This window comes from Phymastichus coffea, unplaced genomic scaffold (genome assembly GCF_024137745.1).
Source record: "Phymastichus coffea isolate CEN01 unplaced genomic scaffold, Cenicafe_Pcof_1.1 PCOF00199, whole genome shotgun sequence".
Taxonomy (NCBI): Eukaryota; Metazoa; Arthropoda; class Insecta; order Hymenoptera; family Eulophidae; genus Phymastichus; species Phymastichus coffea.
Window position 1 is genome coordinate 12,290 of NW_026707010.1, and position 15,737 is coordinate 28,026.

Sequence of the window (15,737 nt, forward strand, 5' to 3'; positions counted from 1 at the left end):
TAAAAATTAACTTTTTCATAATGTTCAAGACTTAAGCTAAAAAATGTCTCTTGTCATAGAGTAAAATTACGTAAAGATATTTCAAGTAGTCTATTACTCAAGTAAATTTAATCATTTATATGAAACATTTCTATACGAATACTTTAATAAATCGATTTTATATGTGTATGAACAGTTAATCTGTACAGGTTTATCAGTCCAAGCAATTAATATTACACACCGCTCGTTACGAAAAAACTAATCACGTTTTACAAAGCATTCTAAATGGGATTGATTACGCATTACACTGAAGCATCGTTGCATAGAGAAAGTCGACTGTTTTTAAACTATACAGATCATCCGAAGAAATTGTACTTCTACCCAATACTTATAAAAAATGTATTTCAGATCATTGTTTTATGCGCTTCGAGATTAGCGTAGATTTATATAGTTCAAAAATTTTTTTCAGTATAACGTAACTGTTTTACCGGCAGTCTTGTCTTATTCCGAAGTGTGGTAAAACTAATTGAGATAATATAATAATACAGTAAAAATCTAATGATCAAATAGCGAAACACTATATTAAAATTTCGATCACTAATATTGCTCTTACAATAGAATATATAAAGAAAATTTTATTACCCAGTCGATATAAAATAATGAAAATTTTGAACTGTTTTAACTTTTTTACTAAATGTTATAGAAAGCTAAGATAAAAAGGTCAACTTATCTGACCTGGTATTGTTCAGTGATATATTAAGATTAAGAATGAAGGACTAGTCACATTTTATTATGATACGTCTAGACATTTTTTGTTACATGAAGATTGTTTGAACACAGTAGTTTCTCGTTGGTGCCCATAACTGAGCTAATGAGTTTTAACCATTTTTGGAAAAAATGCTCATCTGTTTATTCTAATACGAGTTTCCGATTTTTTTATTTTTATCAACAATTAAAGGCCAAGATGACCAAAAATGAAATATTGAAAACATGCCGTTGAGTTTATAGCGGAAATGGTAACGTGTACCTTTTTTATAATAACTTTTTTACATAATTTTATAAAAGCAGGTAAAATCATCGAGATAAATCTGAAACGTATTCAGTTGTAAATTTTTATAAAAGCGTTTTTTATTCCTTTTGGCTTTAGTAAAACTGATGTAGATGTAACAACTAACCAAGAATTTTATACAAATTTTCTGTACTATAGTCTTCCTAGTTCTCGGCTCATAATATTTAACAATGATTTATACTAAAAGGAATTTACAGTTTCATTATTATGCTTTTTATAACAATTTGTAAGTTAGTTTCAATGATATAGATGATATCTAAATTGAGTGACATTTAAGATTTATTATAATCATTTACTCAACGGCATTTTTTCATTTAGACGGTGATTTGATTGATTTTTTGTGTCATATTTTCTAAACGTTAATTCGATTATTTTTTAAATGCGCTCCGGTAATCTAAATTTATCGAATATGTGTACTAATCATATTAATCATTTTATTACATAGTTCAATTGTATATGTAAGGTAGGTATGAAAAAAATTATTAAAATCTTATCTATCTATTGTTCTAAAAAAAGAATTGACTTTAATGGCTCACAAAGTTCTCAGATAAAAATATTTTCAAAAAAGGGAGAAGAAAAATGTGTGTCTCTCTCATCTTCTGTTTGTATGCAATTTTGAATTTTCCGTTATTGACTATTTACAAATAAAGAAGATGAAAATAATCGCATAAGGGTTCGCTTGTTTACCTAATATTTAATATATTATGTACTTGTATGTTAAAACTCTGTCTTTGTCTCTTTAGTAAGGTTTCTTTCACGTTCAATAATAGCAAGTCAGTCCATTATATATATGTTTTGTGTGCGCATGTGTGTGTATGAGTTTGCAGTGTCACGTCGTTATATAATCCATGTATGTATATACACATTGCGGGAGTAACAACAGCAAAAAATTATTAAAATAATGATCTTTTTTTAACTTATACAATAATTCATTTTTTCTTAATAACCTTATCGATATATAACACTACACTTTTAGTCATAGAATATTTAACTAGTAGCGATGTGCGGTCAAGTTTCAGATAAATTTTTCACGTCAGTTATATATTTCTATGGTGTGGCATTTTTTAACATTCGCATTTCCATTGGTTATTCGTGTTCTTATTTTTACAGTTTTTTTCAATTCGGAAATTAAACTCGTCATGCAAGTAACGCATATACGGAGAAAAGAATTTGACAGATACACTTATATGATGATGGCAAGTTTAAGACGATTCATTTTATTTGTACAGTATTTTTTGATAGATCAATGCTTTATGATTTTTGGAAACTGTACCAAACTACAACATTAGAAATTTAACAATCTTTTTCAACAATGGAAAAACAAATTTTCACCATGAGCGCATCGAACTCTAAAAAATAACGATTCGCAAGTCCTAAAAATTACATTTTTTTCAGTATTGCGACTAACAATCGAATGATTTTAGATTTTTCGGACATCACGAAAGCTAGCAATTTGATTTCATATTTAATACTGATAATGAATGGACACACCGTCAAAATCGTATAATCAAGAAACATTGTAAAACATTTCTAAAATGTTTGGGTTCTTTTGTTTTTTTCAGACTGTGTTTTCAGTTATAAATCCGAGTTACAATTATTAACAACATACTAAAAATTCATAAATTCAAGAAACTTATTCGACTTTCGTTAATATCAAGATTTTAATTGGATTATATTACAATATTTTTAGCAATGCAAATTAATTGTAATCATGTACAATCGTAAATCAATTCATTGGTCAGTCGTTTATATATAACGTATTTTTCTAAATTTCAGAAAGTTAAATGAATTTTTAGTTACTGTATGAGATGGTGCTTATTTTGACGTGGTCAAAACATTCTTAAATATTTTTTCATAATGATAGTTACATTAATATTGTAAAATATTCCACTGCTTTCAAAATCCACGCTTGGCCGCCAAAAATAATCATCATAATTAAAACGAAACGTTTCTCGAATTTAGGAATTCTATATTGATCTCGTCTTTGTCAATGCTCGTCGTCTTCAGTCTCGTCTTGAGATATGATACTAGACCGGTTGCTGCTCACGTCGAGGTCCATTGCAAATGGTCGACTGTCCGATCTGTGGCGTCCCGTTGTCGTGTATTTGCTGTGTTCGCTGCACTCCTCCGAGCTGTTATCACTGGAAATAAAGAAACAAATTTCTAAATCGGCTATACTCGTAACTGTCTCATGCAACCCATTCACTTTTCGCGCTATGTCAAACATTGGCAAGGGACCTTCTCCATTTTTCAGTGAGAAAGTTTTCAAAATTATGCATATGATGATTGCGATCTGTCATTTGATATCCTTTGCGAACGTTTTTCTTTTGTTTATTAATTTCTAGTCTTCTATAAGTGCATGCATGTCGATGAAGTGGTTGCGTCGGTTCGATGCTTTGTATTTATTTTGATGGATGATGAATGCTTTTTTGGTTTCACTAACGAAAGATTATTTTGTTTCGGTTACTTACAATGAGAAGGCGGGGTTCTCCTTTAGTTAATATATGCAACAAGAAAAAATTTCTCGTTTAGACTGAGCAGTACTTTAAATATAAAATAAAACACTACCGATGAACAAGGATTTTTTTGTTTGATTCCGTTGAAAAGAGAATAACATTCAACAAACTGTACGTCGTTGGCATTCTCTGTTCAGTGTGTCACGTCTTGTATTACCTTCTTTTACAGTTCGTTTTTTAGTGCCTCTCAATAAATCCGTCGGATTTTTTTACTTTTCGATTCTGATAAAAAAACAATATTGTAAAAGAACTTTATTTTACTATGCGGTCACATGTGTGAATCTTCACTTCATCAAATTTCATGCAATATGACGTGTTACTTTTACAAAAATCGAATTCGCTATGTGAAATAATCTACATCACTATTTAAAAATAAATTACTGGAACAAATCCTTGATATTACAGTATCAAGTCCGTTTGTTTTACTGTTATATCACTCGTGCTAAACATACTTTCGAATCTTCACAAGTGCTGTATTTTTCCACGCATAACAAAAGTCTTTCAATTCGTTTGAAAATAAAATCTTGATTGAGTCACGTATATGAAAGCAATTTCTTTTGTTTGATTTATCTTATCTTTCTGGAATTTTCAAAAATAAAAATGTATTTCACAAGTTTCTTCTTGAATGTCACGTAAATGGGGCATTTTCTGTCGGAGACACTTGAATAACATTTTTTACAAACACATATTTATTGTTTTGTTATGTACAATAGTAACTACTTTGAAGATATTGTATACAATTAAATAACATTTATATGACTGATGGTTAAATGATAAACTTAAAATTGAACAGGATTGATATTTTGATAGAATTCATTTTCACATTTTATTGGAAAATCTTAGGCAAGAGATTTTTTTAAATGAACAAGAAATTTTTATGAACTTATTTTACAATGCTTTTTTTCTAAGTTTTCTACGTTGATTGAAGAGAAAAAAGATGATGGATCACGATTTGACGCTCTAAGAATTCTAATCGTTTAGCTGCATCAAAAAATGATTCTGTGATTTCTAAACATTCAGAAATGCTTAATAAATTTATGTACAAATATCGTATGAATCCGATTTCAAAACATACTTTATAAAATATTTTTTGTTGACAATTTAAGGAATTGGTAAATCAAATAATATGTAACAAAAATAAATATATATTTTCTTCAAAAACCTTTTGAACAATCCTTAGAGCAATCAAAATCGAAACTACATAGAATAAAAATGAGATGCACAAATAAATTGTCTATACATATGCACTAAAATGTGTGTGAGAGAGAGAGAGAGAAAGAGAGAGAGAAAGAGAGAATCACAAGGAGGAATTGCACCAAAAATACAGAAAGAACTTTCCCCGCGAAGTGAAAAATGGTTCGAGACCCGTTGCGTGCTCGTTACCTGACAACACTGGACCTGTCGCCCGAAACCGCTGCTGATTCAGTTGGTAGTTCGATAGCTCTTGTTTTTTGACAATTTTCGCCGTTGCACATGCCGTTTTTACTACCACTACCACCAGTCGATGAAGACGATGATTGCCGTGGACCATGCAATGAAGCTCGTCGCGATTCTTCGTGACATTCGCAACGACATTCTTCAGGCTGAACGTAACTATATTGGCCCTGCAATTGAAAGCCACTTTTAAAGAAACGCGTATGATCCATGTGTCTATATTTAATGAGATATAAGAAATTAGAGGATTATTTTACGAAAGAAATCCACAGAATGATTTATAAATATGAACCATATTATATATAGCTCCGACTAAATCTATTCATCAATGACTGTGTCAACAAAAGAGTCAGCATTAGTCTATGCGTACAGGTAATCAATTTACAGTGTATAAGATCTATTGAATTGTTACATTAGGAATTGTATGGTAAGCTACCGCGATTTTTACTACAAGAGACGAGGCTAAACAATGATTATCTTGTGATTAATTAACAAATTCATAGCTTGCTTACATTTCAGTAACTCGTGATCAATTCTATAGGTACCACGTAAAGTTCACTTCGAAATTCATTCAATAATAAAACTCGAATTGTTTCCAAAACTTCGTGTAAAGCAGTTGCAAAATTATAAATCAGTTTTACTCGATTTTCCTCTATCATTGCAGAGAAGATTAATCTCGTTGGAATCGGCACAAGTTAATCTGCGGTTTCAGCATAGGTCATCTTTTACAAAACTAGTTTCCTATATTGATTCTCTATACGCCAAATGCTACTGCCATCGAGTTTAGATGCTCTGACCCACAAAACTTTCGGATCGGTAAATGATAAATACAATTACTAGATATTCAAGTGAGGAAACAATTGTTATTTCACTAAATGAACTGGATTTGAAGGTAGAAAAGGCAGTTAATTTAAACATCGTTCATAAAATGTTTGTTCAAATTTCAAAGGTTTTCCGAACTTTTTGATATTTGATGCGCTAATAGTATAGCATTTCAAATGGATTATACGCTTTCGAGTAAGCAATTGAGACGTACAAAATACTCAATTGATTGCCATTCAGAAAAAGAAATAATATTCGTCAATGGTATAAACCCCTATTTTCAAAATCCTTATAATTTCAGTTACGAAAAATGTTTAAAATCGTATATATCAATTCTGACTATTTTTATTGTCAAAGTATCGTCATTTCACCTTTTTAAAAACGCCATTATTAAAGCATTTCTATTCGTTTACCCAACCTGTCACTAGTCTCTAGACATCAATCATAATTATCATCAAAATATAGTTTAGCTTTAGTGTTATTCATTGTATTATAACTTAAAATATCAAATCTTAAGCTTTGAAATGGAAAAAAAACTATAAGAAGAGAAAATAGAGTTAAATCTCACCGTGGCAGTAGTAGTCGCAGTAGTCTGCGAATGTCCAGGCTCACCCTCAAGCCTCGGAATGGTCTGTATCCTCTTGGGTGCTTTTCTCTTTTCGGGTATTTCCTCGAAATTAATCCAGTTTTGCGGCCTGGTTGCCACTGTGGTGAGCACCGTTGTGGGTGCTCGTGGTGGCAATGGTGGAGGTGGGCTTGGCGACTTAGTCAAACTCAAGGCGCGACTCAGTCTTGGCACACGACCGGCAAACTCGCTGAAACTGTGTTGAGCAGTTAATGGACGATGCGGTGATTTAACTCTCACGTCACTGTCGCGTGGCAACGATATCCGCATCTTTTCTACGCGACGTTGTTGCTCATCGTGAGACGACGACGAAGTGTGGACGAACTCGTCAAGCAGCGTTGGATTGATTGGTGTCGTGGAACGTGGCCTTTCGATCGGCGTCGTTCTGTTATCAATCAAAATAAGAAATGAGAAATGCAAAGTTTGAATTTCTGCGTTTTGAAAGGCTAACCTGACTTCCTGGATGACACGCTGCTTGATGGGCAGTATTGGAATGGCTACACTCTTCTCAAGAGGTAACGTTGTGGGCACGTAGGGTAAATCTTCCTCGAAACTTTCCTCGTAGCAAAGACCTTTTCTCTCATCTGGCAACTCCTCGGCAACAACTTCTTTTTCCACGGTTTTACTTTTCACAAAGTCAGTTTCTGAGTCTCTTTCCGATTCCGAACTGTCATGTTGCTGTTGCTGCAATTGTTCGCAGCTTACAGGACTTGGTGCTACTGGAATTTTACCGTTCAGTTCTGGTTTGTTCGTGGTAGTGGATGTTAATTGATCAACTGGAGGTGGCGGCGGTCGTGTGGTTGGCTTCTTCTTGCGCTTTGGTTTTGGGATGTCAGGTTTACGACCAATTGAGTCGCGTGATGAACTGGTTGAAAGACGTTGGGTTTGTTCATCCGATGGCGTTTGATGACTGTAATTTTATTTCCTTATTAATTTGATAACTGACTCTGTTAAGCATTTCCTTTGTATTCAAATATTCCTCTCTATATATAGCACTTATACTATGCAAACAGCGAAAAATTCGCACAAAAGAATTTCAATTTATCCCGTTCAATGTGTATACCCTATAGACACTTATAATAAAATAAGGAATTTATATGTTTTTCTTTGCAATATATTTCCCTGCTATTTGAAGTAGCGAAAGAATCTAACAAATTCTATTTTAAACGGCTTCATTATATTAAAATGTACATTTATTTCCATATACACGTATATGTATGTCAAGATTCCCATCAAGTTCAAAATGTACAGAACAAATAATGCATAGAGAAAATTTGTACATATCGACGTGGCGCATTTTGAAGGAATTACGAACGTTTGGGAAAAAAAGTGTATAACCTTTATGCTGCAAGTTGTATATGCATGCAAAAAGTAATATGCCATTCGGCACCGCTTGCAAAGTTAGGGAGAACTTTTGAACTCGCGCTGGTACTTTCTTAATAATTCCGATGCACTCGTACACAATGCGCGAAACTCGACTCCCATCAATATCACTTTTGAGAGAGAGGTACAAGTTTCAGAACTGAGAAGCCTATTTATCGAGCTGTATTTACTCGCCTCGGTGATGTTTTCATTATAAGAGAGAAGGAGAGAATGAGAGACTTACCCTGTAACAGTAGTGACGTCGTACCTATCATCAGCTAAGACTTTCGAATCCCTCGACTCGCTCCTTGATATGTGCGAGTCCCTCGAGCGGCTTTCCGGTATTTTCGGGCTTTCACCCGATGACGACGAGATTCTTGCGCTATCTTTACTATTTCTATCTCTTATTCTCTGACAAAATGCAAACGTAAATAAATTAGGTCTTATTTATTGAGTTTTTCGCGTGTCTGGCTATATCGTGTGCTTATGCTACTTACGACGCGACCTATTTATTTAATCAGTGCAACGTAAAGTACATTCAATATTATTTTTAAGCTCAAGTAAGGATTGGAATGATCGGCTTATTGGATGCAAATGAAATATCTCTCTAATTTATATTTGTACTACTTTTATTATATTGCTTCATATTCAAAAAGTTTCAACGTATCAGTGTTGAATATCAGTTTTTGTCAATTTAAGAAACAAAGAAGCAAAAATTTCTTATTTTTAGAAATTTTTTATTTCGAGCAGAAATAATTTCTTAAAATTTGTATTAGATTTAGAACTATTAGATATTGAACTCTTCATTTCAATATTATTTCTTGATGTAAAAAAAAAACTTTTAATCCGAAAGAATAAATTACTTGCGTTTTAAAAAAATATATGAAAATAAAAGAAAATTACGTTATTATGTAATTAATTAATGTTGCATTACATTTTAAGAATAAAAATGCCTTATATTAATATATTTTTTCCGTAGTGATCGAGAACGTATTTATATTAATATGTAATTTGACCATAAAAATACTCACCGATCTGCGATGATGTTCGATCGTCGCATCAGTACAGACGATATTAACGGAAGTTTGTTGCGGACTCGACGCGTCATATTTCTCACATTGATGTTGCTGTTCATGCTGCTGCTGATGATGTTCACTCTCGAGAGGTATCGAGGTAATACTCTCCGGAGGTAACGTGCTGTCCACTGGTGTTTCATCTTTATACCTAAACTCGTCGTTCTCACCGTACAGACTTATGAAGATCACGTCGCCCTCGTTCTTTTTCCTCGGCTGTAATATTTTTGGACGATTGCAAAAATATGAACTTAACAATTTTAATGTTCAACTTACTGTTTGCTGTTGGCTATAATAACTAGTCAGACTATAACTATTATTATAATCATGTCCAATCCCATCCAAATTCTCTCTGGATCGATCCAAAGTGTCCGGCGTGCCAATACTACTTCCACTCTTCTTTCTCTCCCTCTTCTTAAATAAACTCAACGTCGACGAGAAAACACCACTACCACGACTGGATCGTCTAGCACCTGGTGACTTGTCGCCACGTTCTCGACTTTTCGATCTGCTACGTAGAATATCGGCGGTGTCTTTCAATCGACTTGCCAAACTTGTACGTCGCGAACTAGTCGTTGGTGATTCTTGGCTCTGAATACTTGCTCCATCCGCTCGACCCTTTTTTTTTTGTTTCAACGTAGAAAATTAAGTTAGTCTTTGTGTGTGTATGTGTGTGTGTGAGTAGTTTGGAGAAAGGAGATATAAGAAAAGTAACGTCAGCTGTATCGACTACTATTCGAAATATTAAAATTTCATTTACATGACGGATAGCCAAGAGTATTGCCCAGATGTTTAATATTGATTTTAAATCAGTATGGCTTTGCTTGTATAGAGCTCGCAGTGTGATTTTAACTATTGCATGGTGAAAGTTTTTACATGTTCCAATTACTAATATGTTATGTGTTGATAATACGGTAATCCGAGTACAGCTAAAGTTATGCGTCTAGTTATCGTAAAATTCCGAAATGCTTGAATCCGATATAAAGTTCAAGATTATTCCGATAAAAAAGTTCAATGCTTTTTAAAATTTAATTAATTCACATGATTGACAGCTTAATCAAATGACTTTGCAAGCTTTTATTATCTTTACTACGATTAATTTTTAAGTAAGTATCATGATTTCCGAGTCGACCTAATAACGAAAGTACTCGATAGACATGACATTTATTGATCCGTTTAAAATCTATATATCTGATATAGACATCAAATTTACCATGTCAAAATAATTGCTAGTCGAGATAGCCTCGTCACAATAAGAGTAAGCTATGCAAAAGGGATTCTTCAATGATCGATCTCTTGATATATCCTTATAAGTTGCTGTTGCATAGAACTTTGTGAAATTGGAAAAAAGTTGACGGATTGCAGTGGCATTTTAAAAAAAGTTTCGAAATAGGTTATCGATTAATGTATATTACAGTCCTGAATGCGTCAATATTACAATGTTTAAACCGCAAACGTATATCTAGGTAACAATTTACAATAAAGACAGTGTGCACTAACACATAGATGCGCACTAATGACTAACAAATGGTTTTTTTTGTTTATTTGAATTGTAATCTGTGATCGAAGCTTATCATATATATGGCTACGGTGTTTGATTCTACATGTGCAAAAAACTATTATTTTACTCAGATATACTTTGAAGTAAAGAATTCTAATAAAAGATTGGACAACTATAATTATGACATTCCGATTTAGCCGATCGAAAATTGAAGAATCATCAAAAAAATTTTCACAAACACGTAATTCAACGTGGGTTTAAATTTTTTTCACTCCAGAGCAACGATTTTCCATGAAATTTGTGTAAAAAATGGAGGTATAAAATTTAAACGCCATGTTCATAGACATAATACAAAAGCATACGTTGTATTTATACGAACACTTTTACATAAATTTCACATAAAAAATGTTGATATGCAATAGGGGGTTTCCAAATCTCCAGTACTTGTATGAATGATATTATCGTTAGAAAATAAAATAAATTTTCTCAAAAGTAAACTGATCATTCGATTGATGTAGTGTGACTCTCAAATTCTATTAGTTTCTTTATTCATACTGCAAAGTACTCATGAATATTTTAATTGTAAAACGTTAATCAATGATCAAAAAGCATATATTCTATTCAACGACATAATTGTTGATATGCAATCTCACTACGATGGTTTTATCAATACTATGTAACTCTCTTATTGTTAAAAACAAATCAAAAAGATATATTGCCTCTCGATTTTCATTATTGTTAATATGATAATTTATGATGAGGAAAGCTTAAGGGGGTTTCGATGAACAAGCGCTTTTACTTGAAATCTGATAAGTAAGCTAATCATGATGCTTACCTTTGGAATTTTTTCAGAAATTTATCAAGTGAGGGAGTAACGAAATTTTTAAAATGTTTGTAAAATGTCATTATTAAATTTTTTCTGTAGTTTTATTGCACATTATGCATTATTACACATTGTTTTCTATTTTATTTTTAATAGAAAATAGCGAATATCACTCAAAAATAACATTGACAATTGTATATTTAGAGATATTTAATAAGTATTATAATGCACCATAATTTTGTACGATACATCTTTCATTAGATAATAATATCTATTATATTCTCGACTCTTCCATTTAAAAAAAATCAAAGAAGAGCTTTTTTTAAAAGTGATAAACAACGGATTTTACTATCATATAAGCGATATGATAACAATCGAAAAGTTTGATCTAAAATAATACATCGGGCATAATAGGGAAAAAGGCTTTCAAGTATACAATGTTATAAGATTTTGAAAACAATATATGTATATCAGGTACATCAGATTTTTAAATTTCCACGGGTATGCGAAATATTTATATATTTATATATCTGCTCAGTTGGACATATGTACCTTGAAGAGCGATGTAAAGCTACTTTTTCTTGAGACGGAAGACGGACTCGGTGTCCTCGAACCCTCGAGATCACGGACCTTTTGATGACGCTGACTTTGCTTTGGGGTCTCGAGAGTGCCACCACCGCGAGATGACGTTGATGCTGAACTTAGCGATCTCTTACGTCTGTCGTTCAAATCCAGTGTCGCTGGCTTTTGTATCGAGTCATCATCAGGCTCTTTCGGCAGCTTTATTATTGGCACCTGTGACACGTAAAACAAAAAAATATTTCTGCTTGCGGATGATAAATTCGTTTTCTCAAAGCTCCGTTTACACATTCCACATTCAATTTATCAACGTAATTATTGTGCAAAATATTAGCCTGTCAAAAACCTGAATATTCTACCATTTGCAGGAATTAATGTACTGAATAAAATCCATCAAATAAGTCGACAAAATCACATTTCTCGACAGTAGGAAAATCAATAGCGCAATACACAGCACGCATTCGCTTGCTCACCTCAATGTTGACTCTCTTGAGTACCTTCTTGGTGATTTCGACCTCGCGTTTGAAGATCTCCTTGCGCTCCTCGCGACCAAGTCTACGTGGCATATCCAATTGGTCAGGTTTCAGATTACCACCGACCACAGGTACACGAACGCTTTCGGGTATCATAGCACGCGTTGAATCCTCTTCTCGTTGCAAAAGTAACTTTGCCAAGTCATCCGTCTCTGGTTTGGACGGTTCGATTAACGTACTCGCGAGGGTCGACACACTACCGCAGAACGACGTCTCCAGCAGACATTTGTGTGGACTTGGAGATCTGACAGATACGAATCGAACGCTCAGTTTTCCTTTTCATCGAACATGAGAGATTCAAAGTTTTACCTGGACGAGGCTGCTGAGACTGATAGCCCACCAGATACACCGGAACCCTGACTCCCAACTGACGACAATCTCGATGTTCTTCCACTGATGTTCAGCAATATTATCTCGCTACAATTACTATCCTTGCGCTCGCGATCGCCTGACACTTTGATACTAATTCCATGCTCGGATTGCGTACCGTCGTGAAAATCTTTCGCTCGTCGACGTGCTCGCTTGGCCTCTCGCTTTAAATCCTGCTGGTGGACTGGGTCTTGAAGATCTAATTCTTCCGTGGATGAACGTAAATCGTTCACGTCCTCTTTGTAACCCAGTTGAAGTGTACATCCTTCTGGGGGTGGTGTACCTGAACATAGATTTTCAAATTAAAAAAAAAAGAATTTGGTTCTGTCGAAGTTTTCATTGGATCAAAATTTACAAGTAATTTACTTTTATAAACTATTCGAAAAAAATTTCAACGAATTCTCCGCTACCTTTAGATCAATAACAATGAAGCTTTTAATAATAATCGATAAAAAGTTCCTTTATTAACTTCGCAGCATGAACATCAATTAGTTAGATATGACGTAACTCAATCGATATTAACTTTTTTATTTCTAATAAAAGTGACTAAAATTCGAGAGAACAGCTTATCGATTGTGTGGGAAAATGTCGCTGATTGGTTCATCGTCGTGCACGCACGTGTTTATAATTGAATTTTGCCAAAGTTGCGCCAATGAAATTACAGAAGTTAAGTAAACTCTGAAAAAAGTGTTAATGGCTTAAAGCTGTAACGCAAAATGTCTCGAGTTATAACATCATAGAAGTTTAGGCGAGTGACAAAATGGATGTAAATAAGTGTGATGAAGTTGCAGAATTTATAAGATATATTTCTGTCTTCCCACGTGTCTACAATAGATATTTTTATGCAGGAACTGAACTTCATTTTTTCCTATCCTTTGAAACAGATCTTACGAGTGTAAGTTATTGATTTATCAAAACGACTAAAATTGAAGAATATTTATTTCAAGGATACATTGATGAAAAAAAAAAGAAAAATGAAGTAGGCAATGCGAGCGGAAGAACTTTACAAGCTACAAGTCGCATTATAATGTACACGTAGAAAATAGGCCAGCTATACGAAATTTAATTGCAAAACTATTGAACCAATCTGAAATTCATCCTGACCTAAATGTCTTGATCTACTTTTCAAACTAAAAGTTTGGTTAACTAAAAAGTTGGCACTGTGAAAAACTATTCAAATTACATGCTATGTCTTGATAAATCTGAATTACAATTAAAAGGATAATTAATCGAAAGTGAAAATGAAGCTCGAAAAATCTCGAAAACGTACTCACCTGGCATGATTCAGTCAGTGAATCACTTTTGATTGTCCATATTATAACCGCACTCAACAACAACTGCACGTGACACTCAACAGTTAAGTTACAATGTGCATCATATAAAACTCACCGGCGAGTAATTCCTTCTCGGGTGTGGACTCGTGCGAATTACTGTCTTCCTCGTGATGAGAGGAACTGCTCGCACGACTGATATCGATGCGCGGCGTACTTGGTGTTTTAAGCGTGTTCGCCGGTGTCACTGGCGTCGTCACCTCTACTATGCCCGGCATTCGCGCTACCTGAGCTGCCTCTCCGCCGCCCTACAAAGAAAACTGGATAAATTACACGCATACTGTTACACAAATACTTTGTGTGCTATACGAATGCGCAAGCGCGAGACGCGGACAATTATAGACGCACAAGTCGAAGGACTTTCATCTGCGACGATGCGGTTATTAATAATTTAATGATTTTTCTTCTGGCCGAGGATGCTGCGCTGTCAGACCAAAGTAATCGAGTTAGTTTTTTTTCTTTGAATTTTAAATGCTTACAGGTACATTTCTGGGTGATGCATTTTTTAGGTACACTTTTTTCAAAAAGTAGAATAAACAATTGAACTCTGAAGCTCTCTATTTCATTCGTTTACAGAAAGTTAATACATAAAATTTTTCAATGAAACTTCTTTTTCATAGATTAGTTAATTTTGAGATTCCTTCAGTCATTTTATACAGCAAGGCTAGTCGCTTATATTCTCACAACATGATGGAGAAAATCACAAGTAATTTCATCGTGACTCCATTATATACATTCTCGTTTCATCCAGCCATATTATCTTTCGCGACAGCTGGAAGGAGCTACAATTGAGCAAAGGAGTTCTCATTAAAAAATTAATTATATATTTATTAATCGAAAGAGAAAATCTGTAGATAGCGACGAAACGATTGATCAAGTTATACAAACACATTTATATTAAGTGCAAACAGTAATTTTGCAAGTGAGGTCAGTGTGTCGTCATCAGGATTATTAAAACTTCAAGAGGGTCAACGTCGATGATAAGTGATGTATTTCGATTAGCGTGATTTAAAGTTTCTTCTAGAAAAATAGAATTGAATGTTATCGATTTTATTTCGGAAAGTTGTACCGTCACTTTGGATAAAAGTTTAAATAGCCACCCACGGGGAAAGTGTGTGTATGTAACGACTTTCAATGACCCTCTTTAAAAATTACTTTTCCCCACGTTTTTCTCCTTCGTATGTGTTTTCTTTCTTTGGCAGTTTCCGTATCGACTTTTCCACCTCATCTTTCTTGAGTGTTAAATGAAAGATTTTTCTAGAAATGGGAATTTTTTCTCTTTTTAAATTGGTCGTCTCGATTGAGTAGGTCCATACATTTTTTCACAATATTCCATTTATTTTATTACAAAGAGCAAGCGCTTATAACTGATAAACTGTTCAAGTAAAAATCGAATTTGGTACTATCGTTGTTTAATTTTCTAAAAAGAACTTCACCTTCACCAAGCGAACTGACATAAATTTTTCGAAAGTTTTGTTGGTGTTACATTACTCATTATTCATGATATAGCATTTTACCTCGTGCTCGATTTTCACAGATCTTGCTTTTTGCTACAAAAGGATTACTCATTAAATTTTATTTAATAAAATAAAAAAGGATGCTGACTTGTAACAAAAGAAAGAAAAATATCTGATTCCGTTGAGAAACCAAACCCTGGGGTCGTATAATCCCCCTGGCGTCAGGGCATTTGCATGCCTGACAACAATAGATAGTAAAGTCTA

The 15,737-nt window shown here is 33.7% G+C and overlaps 1 protein-coding gene across 4 annotated transcripts in view; it reads right to left on the reverse strand.

Annotated features, from left to right (window-relative positions):
- Window positions 1-15,737, reverse strand: part of LOC131673798 (uncharacterized) — a 31,121-nt gene continuing 15,384 nt past the window's right edge. Inside the window, exons 3-14 of one of the 4 annotated variants that reach the window (XM_058952089.1) lie at window positions 14,075-14,264; window positions 12,626-12,968; window positions 12,257-12,560; window positions 11,757-11,999; window positions 9,157-9,498; window positions 8,839-9,096; window positions 8,052-8,218; window positions 6,897-7,355; window positions 6,389-6,830; window positions 4,948-5,168; window positions 3,520-3,539; window positions 2-3,189 (exon numbers count right to left, since the gene is read on the reverse strand). In XM_058952089.1, the coding sequence (XP_058808072.1) occupies window positions 3,092-3,189; window positions 3,520-3,539; window positions 4,948-5,168; window positions 6,389-6,830; window positions 6,897-7,355; window positions 8,052-8,218; window positions 8,839-9,096; window positions 9,157-9,498; window positions 11,757-11,999; window positions 12,257-12,560; window positions 12,626-12,968; window positions 14,075-14,264 (3,087 nt within the window). In that variant the 3' untranslated portion in view covers window positions 2-3,091. Of the gene's footprint in view, window positions 3,212-3,519; window positions 3,540-4,947; window positions 5,169-6,388; window positions 6,831-6,896; window positions 7,356-8,051; window positions 8,219-8,838; window positions 9,097-9,156; window positions 9,499-11,756; window positions 12,000-12,256; window positions 12,561-12,625; window positions 12,969-14,074; window positions 14,265-15,737 lie in introns of all 4 variants that reach the window. The other 3 variants (XM_058952087.1, XM_058952086.1, XM_058952090.1) reach the window with 3 other exon arrangements.